This window comes from Amblyomma maculatum, chromosome 5 (genome assembly GCF_055883805.1).
Source record: "Amblyomma maculatum isolate TAMU_Amacu chromosome 5, ASM5588380v1, whole genome shotgun sequence".
Classification (NCBI taxonomy): Eukaryota; Metazoa; Arthropoda; class Arachnida; order Ixodida; family Ixodidae; genus Amblyomma; species Amblyomma maculatum.
The window spans coordinates 135,696,973-135,716,953 of record NC_139348.1 but is presented as its reverse complement, the minus strand read 5'-3'; the positions used below and the strand labels follow the sequence as shown (position 1 = coordinate 135,716,953).

Here is a 19,981-nt window from a genome sequence, read left to right as displayed (position 1 = left end):
CAGCACCCCAGCGAAGATAACTAAAGAAGTTGGAAGCGTGTCCTCCTTATCACTCGCTGTGTGATTATAAAGGATACCGTTGAGAGCGAGACGCAGCAATATGAACAAAAAAGGCAAACTTGATTTTATCATAGAGGAAACGATGAAAAAAAAAAAAGGGGGCCTGGGTGGCGCAAGTAAGCAAATTAAATGATAAATGACTGTTGGTTGAGATAACTGAGCGGATTACCAAGAAGAAAAGATATATACCCGCTAGTGACTGAGAACAATGAGTGAAAGTGAGCATAAGGAGGCCATTGCAGTCACTGAAGGTCATAAGGTCATTGGAAGGTGCCCTTGTCGCGCACTGTATGTGCAAAGCTGCCAATGACGACGAGGAAAAGGATGGCGGTGATGGTATTTTACGGCAAACTGAAGCCACGTGTCCCTTATGTTGTGCTTATTTTTTTTTTCCTTGCGTTCGTTGTAGCTGCTGTAATATATGCGCTACAAAAGTAATAGTATGCGCATTGTAGCGCCGTCTGTGTCAGTCAAATAATGTCTCAGTTCTGTGCTACTGGTGGCTGACGCCATATTTTGTAGCTATAAACAGCCAGTGGTGCACACGTCTGGGGTTTTCAAAACGACATTTTGAGCTTTATGATTTGCTTCGTGGTCGTAAGGAGATGCCTCATAGCAAGCTTAGATTGCAAGCATTTAGTGAAACATAATTTCACACGACTTCGAATGGTGACCGAAGAGCAGCTCGCCATGTCCCTCTTCGAGGGATGCTAACGTGGATTTTCCTCCATTATCTCGCAGTAATCAAACTCCGTTGTATTGTAGTCTTCAAACTCCATGGTTGCTCACAGGGATAACCAGTATTTTCCACATCAACAAACTAGGCAGTCCAGATTAGCTGGTAAACCACGACAACAACGAGCACTTTAGCTCAGGCGCCGACCGAAACCACAACAAACAGCACAAAATAGATTCTGGATAATTATTCACTTTGCGCGCTGTTTTTTTTTTTTTTTTGAAGTCATTTTCTTATTATCGCTAGTACTGCAAGCATCTTTTAAGTTAGAAACATGGACATTTAAAATCTTTGTGTATGTACCCCTCTTGGAAGAGAACACTGAAAACATCTTATGTGACTCAAGTTTGCATTTAGATTTAGGGTGTTCGCAGTATTCAAACTGAGCAAGAACATGCTTAATTTCGTGCTGCCTCTGACGATGACAGAATTCAATCAAGCAATCCGTCAATAAAGAAATCAATTAGTCAGTCAATATATTTCATTTTTCACAATGTTCAGACTGAGTCAAAACATGCTTAATTTCCTGCTGCCTTTGATCATGACACAATTCAATCAAGCAAACAGTCATAATAAGGCGGAAACTTGGGCGAGTTGGAAAGCATTTGAACTCATCTTTTCTAGCGCTTCTTTAACACACAAGGGACATTAGATGAAGGAGCGTCCGTCCTGTTCTTATGTGTTCCTCCTTCATCTAATGTCCCTTGTGTGTTAAAGAAGCGCTAGAAAAGATGAGTTCAAAAGCAAACAGTCAATTCATCAGTGAATCGATCAATCGGTCAATATATTATTTTTCACGAAACTCGATACATGCAAAAATGGGGCGGAGGTTAGAGAAAAATACACAGTGGCTACTTAACAAGGCATTAGCAATTAACCCAAGAAACATTAACAAGGCTGCAGTTGTTGAAACTGAGCATTGTTGAGTGCAATACAAACATATGAATAAAGATATAAATATAGAAAAAAGCAATGGCGGCCACTGTTTCTGCGTATGAAAGTAATTTTTCTCAATAGTTTATGGCGATGATGACAAACGTGCTCTTTTTCACGATGATAAGCTAACGATATGAATTGATCTAACTTCTCCCTTATCGCCCTCGTGTAGCTTCTTATTAGAATTGACTTCGATATATTAACACCTTTTACTATTATGATTATTGTTAAAAAGGCTTTTAGAGTTTTAAAATAAATGAAACATTTTCTATTTCCCCAACTGGCCTTTTCCCAGCAATACTAGTTCAAATTTTGTAAGTTACTCCCCCCCCCCCCTCCCCTCCCCCAATGCACAATAACTGATCTAGTACGAAACAAAGAATTACATAGAAGATTTTTAACACCAGCCGGGAAGAGCTGACGATTTCTATTCAGCATGCCTATTACTTTTCGTGCTTTTGAGAAAAGATGATATTGACATTACCGTTTCTTAACTTGTGTTCAGAAAAAAAAAAAAAAAACACACATGATATCTGCATATATTTTTCGTCACTAACTGCACACAGACCAATGAAATTGCTCTCAGGAACTTTAATGGCTTATCTGGTGAGTGGAACAGGAACAATTTTGTTTTGGACTCATTTAACAAAAAGTTACTCTAACAATATCAGTATCCGCAAATAATTATTATGCATAAAGTGTTGGTGGTAGTTGTGAACGCTCCCAATTATATTCGGGGTAATTCATTCATTCATTCATTGCAACGTCAACAGTGGGCACTTATTTCACGCAGGAGATCGTTGGTAAGGCCATCGACGCCCTGACGACGACTGGTTCGAGTCAGGTGCTATTCCCCAAGTTCTGTCGGAAACTAAACCAGAGCGAGTGCCCACCTTCGGAGAACCTGGAGAGGGTGAGCATGCACACGTAATCTTTTCCACCAGCACGACCATAATTTTTGGTGTATTACACGACTTGTGCCGAACGAACGACTCGTCATCCACTGTTCCCCACAATAGAGCAAAGCGGACAAGTTCTTTATCCCATTTTTTCCCTATATAAAGCTCGGCGCGGACGCCCACGTCTAAGAAGAAAGCTACCCTATTCTAACGAGCACTTTATATACCAGTTGAATATCAGAACAGCAGTCACGTTACAATCTGTATCGAGTGCGCGTTAGAATCATGCTATCTCAGGGTTAGAGGTTATGGCAGTAATGATTTCATGGTCCACTTAAGAGAAAAAGAGTAAGAACAGACCCGATTCAACAGGATAACTTGTGTTTCACTGTGTCCTCTCTATTTTTCAAAACGACTGGCTAATAGCTTTCAAGTGCCGCAGGCATTAATAAGCAACAGCCCCTGTATGCACCTGCTGCGTTAAGGGCCTTCTGGTGCTGTACTCATATCCTAATCCTAAGCGTTTTGCGCCCATACGTTAGAGTATTAACATTTTCTGCAAAATGTCCGTGCAAAACGTCTGCGGTAACTCCAAAAACGTATGGCACACAATAAATACGACGGCCATGAACGTGTCACTCGCTCCTCCTGTCACTCGAGCTGAACCTCATCAAACCTAAAAAATGAGGCTACCATCAATATTCTAGACTATTTGGTGCAGTGCTCTAGTGCGCGATGTTTGAATTCAATGCTTCAAACTGATTTGCAGCACGTTCTGCAACTGCCATTGATGCGTCGTACTAGGTACGTAACATTGAAAGTGAGGGTACGCCATTTCATCGTGGAATGAGTAGTGAGGTCCGATGCTGAGTTTAAGAGAGATGTGGTGCTTATGCTAAGAATACTAAAGTCGAAGCTCACGCATTTCGCTCCGATGAAGCACTGCTTTTGGTTCGCCCTCAAGGAATGACTGCCTCGTCTAAATTCATTTAATAGCCGCCTGTAAAGCGTGCACCACTGCATAAACGTCTATTATGTGGCGAAGCATCTTTTTCCCGCAGGAGAAAATCCATAGAAGATGCTGAACCATACCGCGTACCTTCGCGGAAATACGTTTTACAGATTTATATTTAGAATTGGAGGTAAACCGGGTTTGTACATCTGTTGAAACAGAACGCAGCTAGCTGACGGTGACAATTGCACGCCCATGCAGAATAGCGAAGGCGTCAACAGTGAAGTGATCCTGACGTAGAGTTTGGCTGACAGGAAATTATCCGACAAGCTTAACACGTCCTGGACTAGCTTCGTAAACCACGCTCCGTTCCCTACATCAACGTGATATGAGGGAATCGTGCAGCCAGAGTACAATAAAGATGTCAGTCATGACCGCGTCATCGGCAAGTACTTCAATCTGTGCCTTTCTCAAACACTCTGAAACGCCTTGCTAATGGCGTTTGCACAGACGCTAATCGACGTTGGTCTCAAAGCTTGATTACTTTTATTTATCTATTCAAAATACCTTACAGGCACCAGTTCACAGCAGACAGTAAGGGAGGTAACAACTGTAAACTTATGCAGAGTATAATTAGACATAAAAGGAGACAACAACGAAACAGAGAGACAGTAAAATAAATAAAAAAATCTAAAACAATTTAAAAATACAGTTCGTAACACCAAACTTCACCTGCGAAAATACAGCGCAGTAAGGGAAAGGTAAGAATCAAACGTAACCTGAGAAATGCACTATAAAATGCAGCAGAGTAAAGTAATTGGAAGGAGCACAAACAACGGAAGTCAGTGGGACAGTTGAACGGAACCAGCCATAAGCCATAGTCACGTGGAAATTTGATAAATGGGATTATGGTGAGTAATGGTGGAACAACTTCTATCTAAATTTGTCGCGGTTAGCTATGGAAACGATGATGTCAAGAAGGTGGTGACATGACCATAGGTAACGCATATTAATTGACAGCCTCAGTAAAGTACCATCATTGATACGTGTATGATTTGCAACGTGTGTAGACACAATTTTCGAAATGAAAGTACCCGGTGAAAGACGTTGATTGCATTTCCACTCATTTCATTTGTCATAAAACGATAATAATCATCCTGAAATATAAATATAGTACCTGATTTGTGCAGCCAAAAGTTATGTCTTACTGGATCTATGCTTCACCTTGACCTGAGTATCTAATATAATATCACCGCCAGTAACGAGGATCAATTTACAGTCAGAGCTTACATAGACTCTATCTTGATGTTCACATGGTAATTTTTAACGCCAGTTATCACCGTAATTAGAAATTCTTGAAGTTTCTGGTAAGTGTACAACTTTGCTCGTAATAGCTCTAGTCGTGAATATATAGGCCCCGCCGGGGTGGCGGAGTGGTTACGGTGCTCGACTACTGTGGAGGCAGGATCGAATCCCGGCTTCGGCGGCTGCATTTCGATGGAGGCGAAACGGAGTGGCGTCCGTGTGCTGTGCGATGTCAGCGCACGTTAAAGAACCCCAGGTGGTCGAAATTTCCGGAGTCTTCCACAACGGCGTCTCTCATAGCCTGAGTCGCTTTGGGACGTTAAACCCCACAAACCAACCAACCATCTATTCGTGAATACTTTGCAGTTCTTCGTGTCGGTGTACAACCCTCACAGCGTCATGGTGAAGACCCACGTCCGCTTTCCCGTGGCCACGAGCGGCTACAGGGTCATCAACGACCAGAAGGCCTTCGTTCCCTCCGAGGTGACCAAAATTAAAAAAAAAAAAAAAAAAACGTTCTGGCTGTTCATATCTCTCGTTAACATTCTTTCATGCTGGCGTATATACACAAAATGTGTCTGCACCTGTCCTGTTGATCACGTATTCTTCATTATTCCTTCTACATCACGCTGCACACTTGTTAATGCACAAGCGAAAATGCGCCACTCTTACAAAAATGCCATCTGCTTCCTGCACTGCAACCCATTTTTTTTTTTAAATTCTGCTAATCGCTCTTTCGAAGTCTGGAACAGCCAAACTATGACATATACGTGTTTGTTTAGCGCGAATAGGTCTTGTTAAGAAAGCACTATTTCCCTACGCTCACTCTTTTTGTTCCAGATAATTCCCATCCAGCACGCCCTGTTCCACATTCCTGAGAGGAACAGCACATCGTTCCACGACCTCGTGTTCCTCGCGAATGTTCCCCCGCTGGGCATCGCCACTTTCCTCGTACAGCGCTTCCGCGGTGAGACGGTCGCGAGAGTTTCTCCCTAAATACTTCGTCTCTAAAGACATCATCTGAGTGCGCCTCGCTGAAAGAATCGCGCCCAAGTAATCTATCCAGTCCAGAATCTTCTGTAAAGTGCGGCTGCTTAAAGAAAAACAACGAAGGAGTGCACGTGTTGGCGAGAAGAAAAAAATTGAAGAATATACACGTTGTCCTGCATAACGCGCAAAACTCGGCGATAGCTATCCCCAGGTGCCGGCTGTGTTTTACTGAGGGCTAAGACTTTTAGCAAAGCCTGAGGCAAGCGCGGTCACAGAGACATATGGAGAGAGCCATAAAAATATATTTAGTTAAGGACCGCAGCAACGAAGGGGAGGTGTCGTGGCAAATACTTAACGATTCATGCAGTAAAGTTCAGTGAATGCCACTAATGCAGCGATTTCTCTGGTGCGTCTGAATTGTGTCGCCCCATTCCCTAAAGCAAGTTACTCAATGTTTGGTCGAATGAGGTGATTACAGTTCTGAGCAGCTCGGTTGGGTATTCATTCTCAATGGTCGCACACTGTTATGACTTCACCTCTTTCACTGCTGAGAAGAGTGCCACAGAGCTGTAGTAGCATGGAGATCCAAACATAAGGTAGATGGAAAGAGCCTAAAGGAAGCTGTCTTTCGAGTCAGTAATAGATGCTGGAACTTGGATCCGTGAAGGGCCACTTGCGGCTCGTGAGCCGCACTTTGCCCACCTCTGGCCAAAGGCTGACAAACTTTGTAGCAACCTGGACAAATCTAGCGACCACAATGGACGCACAGTTACGTTTCTCACACTTCTCGTGTCATCTGACATATGACCGCGAGTTTGTGGCAATCACGTGACCGAAATTATAAGAGCTACGTCAAGGAATCGTCAATATAACAGCCTGCACTCTAAAACATTCACAGAACATGCCACTTTAAGCGAATCCACAGTGGCTCGCATTTCGATAATTCTGTTTGTCTCTTCCCTGTTCTCAGGAACCACCTTCCTGAGGCAGCAGACGAAGGCAAGCGAACGGGAGCTCTCTGCTGGAACCGACTACGTTCTCAGAAACAAGGTGAAGCTCGTCTTTTCCTTAAGGAATCAAAAAGCCGGATGCGTTTTTGAACTTGCAAAGCCCGATTAAAAAAAGCAGCTCGCAGATTTCGCTCTTCTCTATAAGGTGATCAGGATGGAAGCTTTGTTTTTTACTTTGAGTCTCGACACAAAGGAACTGCAGATCCTGTTTGCCGCGTTTGTATTCCTGTTTACTAATGCGATAGCATTAGAGTTCCTATCACAACGCAACAACACCGCCGTAAGACACGAAATCTCCTGATTGATCGATGCAGTGGTGATGTCATAGATGTCACGTGACCAAGAAGGACGAATCACAAATCACTACCCACAGAAGCGAAATTAAAAATGCACCCTTAGCCTTGGGAAGATATTTGGCGCCCAACCAACGATGGACATCTGGTGTGCTGACGAAAATAGCAACGAAACTGAGGCAAACGCCCAAAACTAATGCAGATAAGAACTAGAATGCCATTAATCCCCATCTTCGTGAGTCTTAAGAGGGCTCGTCGTTTTTGTCTTGTGTTTTCGGCTCTGTATGAGCGTGCTATTGTGTAGAGTACGCAGCAATGTTTCATTTCATGATGTTCTGTACCCCTTTCTATCAAAAGATTTTCTTTTTAATATTTTCTCTCTCCTTTCTGGCGTAGATTTTTTGTAAGGTGGCCATTACCAGCTTGACTTCAATCTTTGCCCTGTGTGTGTGCTCCCCGCTTCAAGACAAAACAGGAACCTTAAAGCTTTCATTCGTTCTACCTTCCTTCATCCCTTGGTCCTGCTGTCGGTGGCGCCATCAGTGGTACAGCGTAGTGGTTGACTCCGGCACCTGCCTCCTGAAGAAGGTGGTGCTGTTGGGCCAGAACGCGCATGTGGGCATAGAACAGGTGTTCGCCGCCTACGCCTCCGATCACGGACACTTCCTGTTCGCGCCCAAGGACCTTTTCGCCGAGGAGTTCCGAAGCAACGCCACCTGCCGCCTAGTCACGGTAACCCTGCTCGAACTTTGTTTCTAGGATTAGCGACGCAGCTAGGCTTTGTTCTCATAGGTTTTCGAAGGCAGCGGGAAATGCCCCTCAAGGAGGAGGGCTTGTCCTCGCAAGCGGGCAACTGCAGTCAGTCACCGCGGTAATTTCACTCAATTCGAAAAGGAGGCACATAGAAGGAAAGGATCGCGTAGGTAAGAATAAAGAGTTTGTGGGCAATAACAGTTTGCGAATACTTGTCCTTGTCCACCGAATATTTCTAAAACTCCAGGTATAGCTGCATTGGAAGGAACACATTTTAAATCTCAGGTTTTGTGTACAGATATTTGTTAGTACGGTTATCACTGCACTGCGTTTATTCAATCGATGAAACCTCAAATTGTACTGTGCGTCAGTATTCACAATATAGATTTGTGGTCAGTGAGCCGAAGCACCCTCTGCCGTGTCTCCGTCCCTCAAGGTTGTTGTTGCTGTTTTTTGCCTCTTACTTAGAGCGTCCGCCAAACCGTTCTTCATGTCCTTCTCAGAGCACCATCGTGCAAGAAGTGCACCAGTGGTTCAACCCGTGGCTGAGCCAGGTCATTCGGCTGTACGTGAACCAGGACTACATCGAGTTCGACTGGATCGTCGGACCTATACCGACCGCGTGAGGCTCCGCCTTTCTTTTTGTTTTGCGTATACGATACTTCACTTAGCGAGCAGCCGAAAACACTCACCAAGAGCCAAGGTACACTGGTAACGACCTCCGGCAGAAGTGTACAGGAGGGCCGCGGAGGGCGCTGCGAACGCATGCCGCAACACAAGGCGCAGATCGATAGGTGACTTTATTTGAACAGGGTGTAATTAACACCGCGGTATAGAGTTTCTCGATTTTACTTTTTTGTTTATTGCTCACCAAGCGTAACAGTGTGCGGCCTTCCAAGCATCCAACGACTGACCATCGGGCTCCATTATTTAAATTGTAGCGCGAAACCATTAGAAATCCGTTGGCAACGAAAACTCGTCACCGCCAAAAAAATGGACTCACAGAGTCGCCAAGACCAATCACAAGGACAAACAAGATATAATCGATAATACCAAAGAAATACCCAAACCTGTACCAATGCTTATAACACTAGTTACCACTTATTAGTCAACAACCTTACTAATTACAATAATACCAATTACTAACATGAATCACCGTAGTTTCATTTCATATAAAATGCCAGTACTTACAAAAAACACAAATAACAATTTAATACAGCGAGTAATGGGCATCGTGGTCCTCCTCACAAGCATGCGACTGGCCGGTTAACACCAGGCCAGTGCATGATGTGTGTGTGTGTGTGTGTGTGTGTGTGTGTGTGTGTGTGTGTGTGTGTGTGTGTGTGTGTGTGTGTGTGTGTGTGTGTGTGTGTGTGTGTGTGTGTGTGTGTGTGTGTGTGTGTGTGTGTGTGTGTGTGTGTGTGTGTGTGTGTGTGTGTGTGTGTGTGTGTGTGTGTGTGTGTGTGTGTGTGTGTGTGTGTGTGTGTGTGTGTGTGTGTGTGTGTGTGTGTGTGTGTGTGTGTGTGTGTGTGTGTGTGTGTGTGTGTGTGTGTGTTGTAGTCATACGTGCTGAAAGGTAACGTGCGTGTTATATAGTCATGGCTCATACATATTAGGTAACGTATCATTACTCTCAGCGCTTTACTATTAACGTGCAAGGTGTAGATGTTTAAATATTACGCATAGTCTTGACTAGTAATAATCATTATACATTCGCATCTTCGAGCATAAGCAGTCTTGAGTGTATCTGCCATTCTCTTTTTCTTCTGGATTTAGTTTCAAGCTTTGTGCAGGAGATGTTTTCTCCCACTCGTGAGAATGTTGAGTGTCATGGCTCGTCTTCGTTCATCGCGGTAACGAAGGCTAGGTTGCTTACTTTATTTATTTACTTAGTTCCTTGCAAAAATATTACACTTCGTGCGACAGAAACTCTAATTAGTCATTCCGAAACGTCTGCATGTTCCTTTATTTTTTCGTCGGAATTCCGCAGCCCACCGACGCTACCTGGCTACGACGTGGTGACCCGCTTCAAGTCCAACCTGACAAACTATGGCGTATTCTACACGGACTCTAATGGCAAGCAGACATTGCCACGAGCGTGAGTACAGACACGATCATGGCGTTAGAGGGAAAAAAAATTGCTGGTGGTTTAGCTACTGTTAAGCCTGTGTACGCCATAGCTTCATTCGCTCCCTCTGCTCAGGCTCCATGCTACAGCAATGGCTGATTTTTTATATACTCAGTCACAGTGTGACGTCAAATATCACGTGACACCGAACCATATTTCCACGTCATAGTTCATCGCTTTGACATTTGACCTTGGTCTTTGTTACCATGGGGTGCGACACAATAGCGACCCTACAAATGTTTCGTAGTTTGACCTCTGGCTCACTTGAAGGTCATATTCCTGCGCACGCAGACTTTGGTTTTACATCGCATCGTGAAGAAAAATAAAGCGCCCTCTTAGAGTGAAAGCTTTACACAAAGCAAAAGCCGAGCACTGGCGGACTGCGTCTATTTGACCTTCAGCTCAGCCTCAACGTCAAGCCTCCGAGTCAAGCTATAGTAACACAAGTGCTAGTAGTGTAGTTTATGTCCAGTACAAACAGCGTAAGTTTATATCATTAGATAGCTTATGTCCAGTATAACTGAGCTTTGCTAATTGCGCGCGCGTCGGCATGAATTACAGTTAGTTGTGATCAAAAATTGAACTTCTTATTACAGCGTCCAGTAATATATCAGTGGATAGAATTATGTCAAGAATAATTGCAATGGACTTGTAGAGAGTCCTAATTAAATAGGTTTTATTATTCAGTGGCGATTAAAAATTAGTCTTTACATTGCAACGTCGCCACATTTTATTAAAAAGGACTCGACGAGTATAATCCAAAAATAAACGCTAAAAAATGTAAAGCCGATCTATATATTGCCTAATTCGGTTGAACCATGGCCAAATCGCTGTAATATATATTTTTTCTTCTCTCATCGTAAAATAAATTGAACTTGATGAGGTTTGGCCCTGCTAACTATGTTAAATGCAACTTTCCTCCTTAACGCTCCGCGCTGTCCTCATTCAGATCAGCCCACACTCATCCACAGCAGATCAGCCTAGAAGCAACGTTACTGAAACGCGGCCAATGGTTGCCGGTCATGGCCATCAGATATAGCTTTAAGATTAGAGGTAGTCAGTCTGTTTGCCTGCTGGAACCATAAAACTTCACTTCGTTAGGGTATTCTGCAAATGTGCAGTGCACAATGTCGTCACGGCCGCGAGTGTTCGTCCTCTATTCGAACACAACCAGGCGTTGGTACGTTCTGTTGTCATGTGCACCTGGGTGCCTCATGCGATGCAGGGCCAACGCGACGCGTCCCTGGGACGTCACCGACAAGAACCGGCGCGAGCGCCGCCTGGTACAGTCCAACTACTACCCGGTCGTGTCCTGGATCTACCTGCGCGACAGGAAGCAGTCGCTGCAGATGAGCGTACTTCCGGACCGACCGCAGGGCGGCACTGGCTATCAGCCTGGAACCATAGAGCTTATGGTAAAGACTACGAAATACATTGAACTCTCCCCACGTCCACCAACCATTCCTGTCTTATAGCAAGTATGCTCCGTAGGTGCGTTGTCAGTACACTTTAACAAACCCAGGTTCAGTAGAGTAGAGAGCTGGGTCAGTCGATACATATTCGTAGAGATTAAAACCAGCAGAACCTCTCTGTGTCTGCACCCTTCCGCTGGTTTTAATCTGTAGAAACCCAGGTTCTAAACGTGCCCTGAAAGCGATATTGACCTTAAAGAGGCTTAGTTGACACCGAAGTTGACGTGAATTTCCGTATGAAAGGTAGTATTTTGCGAAAAATCAACGCTCAGCTATCGATTCTAACCAGTCCTAGCACGAACTTACTCTAATTACGCCTCACCACTCGCCGTCTTGTATTTTTAGATCATATTTATCTTAAGTATGCATTGATATACAGTACTGTAGTGTATGTGTCGATTTTATTTCGAGACCCGCCCACTGGCGTAGCGAACACAGAGGACTCACTCTGCCCACAGTACCTCGACGGTGACGCAAGCTCGAATAGCCAGCCGACCGCAGCGATTTCTTTTACGTCCGCGGCTTCGATACTAACGACGACGACGCAGTGCAAACCGATTATTAATGAATTAATTACAGTGGAGAACATTTAAGCGTTTTGCACAATGCCATAGCTCTATTTCGCGCATTATGTCGCAAGCGTATTTCACACCTTGACATTCAGATCCATCGTCGGCACTTGGGATCCGACGGAAAGGGATGCAGCGCGCAGCCGCTCAACGACCTGGGCGTGGACCGCAAGGGTCTTGTGGTGCGCGGCCGCCACCTGCTGCACGTGGGACCGCTGGCCGAGGCCGCGTGGCGAGTGAGACAGCTTGCAAACGTCATGGCACCCGTGCTCGCCTTCTCCGAGGGCACCTCGCCACAGACGCGTGCCGTGGAGACGCGGCCCGTGAGTGTGTGTCAGTCACTCTCCCCGATATGAGCCCCGACTATATTAATTGTGCAAGACGCGAGACCGTCCACTGAGCTCATGCATCTAAACATGACTCTCGGTTTGGGCCAATAGACAGTTATAGCATAGTGAGGTCCGCCACCTTGACCCGCTACTGCGCGCCGCCAGAGCTCACTCTATGATTGGTCCCGATGCGGCAGGCGTGTGTGCCACCGTCCTGCGTGTGGCGTCATCTGTTGCCCTTAAGCCTATCTGGACATGCGCAATGAAACGCGCGGTGGGGGATCACAGTAACGTATCGCGGATTGTGTTATGCTAAAACTATTTAATCACTGCAGCATGGCCCAATGGTTTGGGCGTCCGACGCGTGCGGAAGGTTGAGTGTTCGATTGCCAGTGCAGCTGGGCACCCCAGCAGGTATTCAGCGTGTAGTCTTCCCTTGACCTAGCGCTCGACATCTCTGGGGTGAAATACTTGGTATAACGAGCCTCTGACCACCTTTTGCCGACATAACTGTGCCGTGGCGATCTTTGGCGGTCCAGCCCACGCGCCGTTAGTTCATCGGACTGGACCAAATTTTGGTGATTAGTAAGGTATCTCTTGTATGCAGAAGGTACTGACATTCATTCTCTTCTTCCGGCTACTTCCTCACACTTCCTCACTCCTCGCTGCATGAGAGCACCCCGATAGGGGCCATAACTACCACAACATATAAAAGGAAACACGTTTTCTATTGTTTTTATCTCAATTGTAGTGAATTTATTATGTAAAGATGGACAATCTTTCCTGCAGTCATATCTCCCGTGCAATCGGCTACGACGCAGCTGTGTCATGCTGAATGACCTAAAATTCAGACATCTTCGCAAAGTAAAAATAAAATACACAACGTTGCCGCACCGAGACCTTCACAGCGGCAGAATGGAAGGGAAATTGGAGAATGACCGTAAAAATAGAAGCAGTCAGCAACAAAACGAAAAATTAGCTTGCCCTTCTCAGTAGAAGTTAGCGACTGTTTCGCCTCTGCTTATTTGTTGTTTTGCCGGCGGTCGCAGTTCCGCGGCCTGGGAGCGGCCCTCCCCATCGGCGTCCAGCTGCTGACTCTGCAGCAGCACGAGCCCAAGAAGGTGCTCTTCCGCCTCGAGTTCATGCAGCCGGCGGTCGTGGCCAGGGAGATGCGAGTCGGCGACGTGGCCGTGCCTTTGCACGTGAGTGGGTGGCATGCTGCAAGTGTCCTTTGCAGGTCACGCAGTGGTTTATATAAAGTGCGGGCGGTGCATCCGAAAAGAAATATTTTAGGAGTGATCAAACGGACTCACGCGGTAGAAATGCGACGTCATTCTTCTCTTCCTTTGTTCTATCGTTTTGCGGCCTAGAGCAGGTAATTTATCACTATGATCACCACCACTGCCCGTCACTGTTAGTGCTATAAGATCATCCAATACACTAATTCCTTATTGACGTCGCTGAAGTGTCATCACCAAGTTGCTGTAGCAGGTGGTTCGTTATAGCCAGGGTTTTGATACAGCCGGTGCTCATCTGCATCTGTTGGCAGTGTTTCATTAATGTCAGTGTTCCGTTAAAGCCGGAGTTTATTCTTACCGGTCTTTCATCGCATCTGGCATTTCCTTATATTCGGTGTTTCATTATTGCCCCGAGGTTTCACACAGACCATAATGCAGCCGCAAGAGGTTTTGGATTCCCGTCACTCGCACTGCTATCTTTGAAGCTCTAATATTACGCCTCCTCGTTGATGCAGCTGTTTGTGTCCTTGTAATTTGAGATGAAACGAATCGACTCCACCAAAACCTGTGTTGTGGGCTCATACTCCTAGCTGCTTGTGGCATATTACTTGGTATACTTTCGATTTTCAGTCCTGGACAGTCCCGGACCGTTTGCGGACAGGAGTCCGGCGTTCGATTTTCCTCGGCCAGCCCATAAGCTCCGCCTACTAGTGCAGCTCCCTGGAAAGTATCGCCGTTCTGGCGGTCATATTGAGCTATGCTCCTTGCGCATTCTGATTACTTTTTTCATGTTCCTGTAGATGATATCGGTGTTAAACCGTGACATTAGCTCAGTAGCTGCTCTGTAAGCAACTGTAAGACTTTTGAAACTTGCATCTTCGTTTTCTTGTCTTGAATTCATGGGGAACAATCTCCCATCGTCTTCTACAAAGTCATTCATATTCATATTCATAAAATCTTTATTCATAAGGATGCCCATGAGGCCTAGAAAGGAAGGGGTGGGTTAGGTGAGGTGTAAAGTCGGCTTTCGCCCGCGGTAGTTACTCTAGCTATCAATAGATGGCGCAAGCGCCGGTAGTTAAGATTAAATATTGAGAGATGACGAGAGCGTCGCGGCAGCGCGAGCGACACCGACAACTTCGTCATTGCGCACGGGGGAAGGGGGAACGGTTTTCGGCATCGGGTGCACGCATCCTCGCGGGATTCCGGCAACTCGAGGCTCACTGGAACTTTTCCCGCCTGCTTGTCGTCCCGTCCGGCGGAGAGACTAGAGAGATTTAGCATACCGTGATTCGCGATCCGCCACCGTGACCCTCTACCGCTCGTGGGCGGGGAGCACGAGCTGATCGGTTCCAATGTGGCAGGTCTATATTTCATTTCATTTCATTTTCATTTTATTACCTTAAAGACCCCTCGCGGGGATTACATAAGGGGTGGGATGAGAAGAAAAGGTACAAGACAATGCAATATATGTGATCATATACAAAAAATGTTGTTTAGATTGCTAGCGAACGATGAAGGGCAGGTGATGTCGACGATATGCTGGGGAAGGCCGTTCCAATCTTTAGCTGCACGTGGGAAGAAGGAGGCTGAAAAAGTAACAGTTCGGGCACGTGGGCGAAACACTTGAAGCGTGTGGCTAGTGCGGTGGGAAATGTAAGATGCTGGCGTGATGTAGGGGGCACGGTTAAGTGATGAGTGAAAGAATTTGTGGTACAGTGATAGCGTGGCTATGCGACGACGAACGGAAAGAGGCGACAGTGCTGATTTAGCTTTTAGGGCTGAAACACTGACGTCGTACGAGTAAGAAGAATGAATGAACCTTGTAGCGCGGTTTTGAACGGCTTCTAGATCGTTTATGAGGTTAATATGATGCGGGTCCCATATGGCGGATGCATATTCAAGTTTAGGTCTAATGAGTGACTTGTAGGCGAGCAATTTCACGTGATACGAGGCGAGGCGAAGGTGACGTTTAAGAAATCCCAAAGTTTTGTTGGCAGATGATATCACGTTAGCAACATGTGCATTCCATGTTAGGTCATTAGATAATGTGACGCCTAAGTACTTGAAAGATGATACAGATTCTATGGACTCGTTAGCGATTTTGTAATGGAAGGCATGACTCGTTTTGCGACGGGTAATGGAAAGAAGCTTGCATTTGCTAGGGTTCAGGGTCATAAGCCAATTTTTGCACCACTGTTCAATTTGGTTAAGGTCCTGCTGGAGGGCTTCTTGATCAGTTGTGTTTGTTATTTGGCGGTAAATTACGCAGTCGTCAGCAAACATTCGAATTTGGCAGGATACATGCTGTGGGAGATCGTTAATATAAATTAAAAACAGTAGGGGCGCAAGAACGGAGCCTTGTGGGACGCCGGATGTTACAGAGAGAGGGTTGGAAGAGTGGTTGTTCACAATGACTGACTGAAAACGACTTGTTAGGAAGGCCTCTATCCAGTTTAGCACATTAGGATGTAAGTTTAGAATAGAAAGTTTTTGTATTAATCGCTGATGTGGAACTTTATCAAATGCTTTAGCGTAATCCAGAAAGATGGCGTCAACTTGAAGGTTAGCATCCAGGTCAGCATGCAAGTCGTTGAGGAACATGGCTAGTTGTGTTTCGCATGAATACCCCTTGCGGAAACCGTGTTGGGATGGATGGAAGAAATTGTTAGAGTCTAAGAAGTCCATTACCTGAGAGTATATGACATGCTCCATGATCTTGCAGGGGACGCTAGTTAGAGAAATTGGACGGTAGTTTAGGGGGGAATTTTTGTTACCTGATTTGTAGAGTGGAACGACCTTCCCAAGTTTCCAGTTTTCCGGAATGAGACCTGTTGAGAGTGATTGCGAAAACATTAATTCTAGATACACTGTACTAATGCACTTCGTGTTTTTTAGTAGTTTAGTGTTTATCTCGTCGATGCCGGCTGACGAGGAAAGTTTCATTTTCTCAAATAAAGACGAGATGCCTGCTGAAGAAAACGTTATTGCGTCCATCGGCGAGGTGGCATTAGTAGGAAGTATCCTTGGAGGCGGCTGGCGCTCCTGAGTGAAAACTGACGAGAACGCCGTATTGAAGATGTTAGCGCATTCTGTGTCGGACCGACATCCAGTATGTGGCGCCATCTATCGGTATCAAAGTGATCTGGGCATGCGCAGTGGAACGCGCGGTGGCGGATCACGGTAGCGGATCGCGGATCACGGTGTGCTAAATCTCTCTACTTTTAGTTTACCGCTGCCGCTTACCGCGGCCGTCTACCGCTACCGCGCGCCGTGAGCATAGCACGCGCTGATTGGTTCCTGCGTGCTGCGTCCGCTGAAATTTACCACGGACGTGGCGCCATCTGTCGCTCTCGGGGTGATCTGCGCATGCGTGCTGACGCTCGCGCGGTAGCGCTAAACTAAATGTCTCATGCCTGCCAAAACGCGGGCTAACATTCGCTCCTAACCTTGCTAGTGAGTAGGACGACCTATTTATTAGTGTGTTTGATTGCTAGCTGGCGTTTATTGTGGCAATAAATGCCTGTTTGTTGTCAGCACGTGTTCCTTTGTTTAGAAGAGCACGGCCCACCGTGGTCGGCGCGCGATCACGGAGTGGGGGTCGGCGGTTTGGACAGTCAGCCGCGAATAACTGGGGGAAACACATTTGCTCCCGTATTATAACCTCCCAAATTTCACTACACACGGAAGCGTCAAGAGCCCCGAGCACAGATTGTTGCTCGAGCTGTCCAGAAGTTCATCTATTTAGCAACCTTTTCAGCGCGCAGGCCTGGAAACGTCGCAAGCGAACCGCTGCGTGCTGGAACAGCTAACACTTGTTGCAAATGCTTTGGCAAACGCTTTAATCTTCTTTTTAAGCGCAGTGAGCTGGGCCCTTGGAAGAACTTCGCGAGCATCGAAGGCAAGCAAACCCTGCCAAACTGAGTTCCGTAAAACACTTCGCATTCAGGCATGTTGCGCTCCGTTCGCGAATAACATCGATTGAATCGCGCCTCAGTTATCTATCTTCAGCATTGCACGCACGTCATGAGATGAGCGTACGCACGGCGCCACTGCGAAAGAACTGCCTCATGGTGACTGACGGTTATCACTTCATGCTAAAGTATAGACGATAAGCAAATGATGGAGGGAGCTTGCAAGGTATGTGACTGTAACGCCACGTCCTCTCAGAGCGGAAGCCGAGACCTGTCCGCAAGTAGTCCGGGACTGGAAAATCGAATGCATCCGGTCAGGTGGCGGCAACCAACGGAACGGTCGCGCAGTGTCACGTGACCCCTGGATGGCCACGCGGGCGTGACGTCGCTGTCTCTGCTCCAAACATCATTTCTTCCGTGCGGAGGGGAATAAGGGAGTTTTGGGCATTAACAGGAGTAAAAGTGGCAGCAGTGGTATTTGGTTATTCTTATAGAAAAGGCAGTAAAAACGCGAAAACGAAACAGAGGTATTGGCCGCAGAACGCGCCACATATTCCTTGCGCATTTGATCAACAGCCGACTGAAAATAAGTGGTTTAGGGCAGACGATAGCAAAGTGAAGCAAACTATGGGAAAGAATAGCAAGAATAGTAAGAAAGAATAGCAAGGAAAGATGCATCTGCAAACATATACAAAATAACTATATGTACACCATGCGCTTAGTTACGCACAAAAGTGTAAAAAGTAAATATACGGCTGCTGGACACAAAGAAAAAATGCTCCAAGTTAGCTTTGTGTGGGTGGGAGAAATCAGGCAGTCCAATCTGTTTATACACTGTAAATCACACAAGGTGGAGTGGAGTAGCCTTGATATAAACCATTCACCCAAGCGCATATCATACAAAACTAAACCTTCATTTTCCTTCGGAGCCATGGTTGTTTGGATACTAACGAGTAACGGCTCTATTTTTACCGAAAATAGGTCGCAGGTGGGGAAGCTGCAGGTGGGGAAGCTGCAGGTGGGCTGGGATGAGAAGGATGTTGATGTGGAACTTGGAACTTACAACTGATGCGAGTTTATGCAGCGCTGAACTGAGGATTGGTTTCAGGTTCAGGTTTTGAAAGCAGCTGCGAAGCTCTCCACTTGCTATGACGATGCTAGATTAAATCATCAACATCATCATCAGCCTGACTATACCCACTGCAGGGCGAAGGCCTCTCCCATATTTCTCCACTTAACCCGGTTATGACTAGCAGCTTATGCAGATTATGACTAGCAGCTTACCGGTAGAGGAAAGTATACAACAGTTTACCTGTACTCACCTATGGGGCTGAAACGAAGAGGGTTCTACTTAAGTTGAGGACAACTCAAAGGGCTATGGAACGAAAAATGGTAGGGGTAACATTAAGAGATAGGAAGCGTGCAGAGTGGGTCAGAGGAATAACTCAAGTTACTGACATTCTAGTGGAAATTAAGAAGAAGAAATGGGCATGGGTGCGTAGTGCGAAGAGAGGATAACCGATGGTCGCTTAGGGTAACAAACTGGATTCCAAGGGAAGGAAAGTGTAGCAGGGGGCGGCAGAAAGTTAGGTGGGCGGATGAGGTTAAGAAGTTCGCAGGGGTCAAGTGGATGCAGCTAGCTAGATTAAGTGACGATCGACAATGCAGGCACTGATGTCGACCTACCAGACGGCCAACGTGCGCGAGGTGACCCTGACAGCGAGCCAGTGGCTGGACGAGCAGCCCGAGCAGTTCGAGTGGAACGTGACCGTAGCCAGCGGCCGGGGCGGAGGCCTCTACGCGGGCTACGCGCGCCGTCGATCGGGGGATGCCTTCGAGCGCCAGAGCATCATACGCGCCCACATGGCCGTCGGAGAGATGCGCACATTCGTCGCCGACCTGGTGCTCACACCGCGGTGAAGCCTCAGAAAGAGGACGACCACGCCAACAGTGCACTACGTCAGCATGGAACACACAGGGATCGAGTTGCCCAGCTTGTATTAAAGGGAGACTGTGAACTACTCGTGTAGGTTCTTTTCTGGGTTGTACACCAATATCGCCATCATTCGTAACATTACTGAGTCAAAAATTTATCATACCGGTTACAACTGTGCAATGAGAGATACAGCTAGCAACAGCTGCTAGCTGTGGCGGAAAATACTAGTATCGATTATTCATTTTTTGAATGATATAGCTCAACGGAAAAGCAGTTTCATCTCGACCTTCAGCCAACCTCAAGGTCAAACTTTCAAATTTAAGCCACGTAACATCAGTGTCGATACATAACCTCGATTTACAACCTTGAGCTTTAACCTTGACTTGGCTCTTAGCAGGTCCCATGATTGAGAACTGATTTATGATTATGAGATGTAATGATACCATACGCTGTCACAAAGT

General features: G+C 46.1%; 1 protein-coding gene across 1 annotated transcript in view; it reads left to right on the top strand.

Moving 5' to 3' along the window:
- LOC146189660 (lysosomal alpha-mannosidase-like) overlaps positions 1 to 19,597 on the top strand; it is a 30,050-nt gene extending 10,453 nt beyond the window's left edge. Inside the window, exons 6-16 of the mRNA XM_084603311.1 lie at positions 2,526 to 2,645; positions 5,255 to 5,371; positions 5,729 to 5,855; positions 6,849 to 6,928; positions 7,725 to 7,913; positions 8,438 to 8,556; positions 9,925 to 10,032; positions 11,288 to 11,477; positions 12,199 to 12,426; positions 13,482 to 13,634; positions 19,253 to 19,597. Coding sequence (XP_084459437.1) covers positions 2,526 to 2,645; positions 5,255 to 5,371; positions 5,729 to 5,855; positions 6,849 to 6,928; positions 7,725 to 7,913; positions 8,438 to 8,556; positions 9,925 to 10,032; positions 11,288 to 11,477; positions 12,199 to 12,426; positions 13,482 to 13,634; positions 19,253 to 19,504 — 1,683 coding nt within the window. The 3' untranslated portion in view covers positions 19,505 to 19,597. The remainder of the gene's footprint in view (positions 1 to 2,525; positions 2,646 to 5,254; positions 5,372 to 5,728; positions 5,856 to 6,848; positions 6,929 to 7,724; positions 7,914 to 8,437; positions 8,557 to 9,924; positions 10,033 to 11,287; positions 11,478 to 12,198; positions 12,427 to 13,481; positions 13,635 to 19,252) is intronic.
- The last annotated feature ends 384 nt before the right edge of the window (positions 19,598 to 19,981 follow it).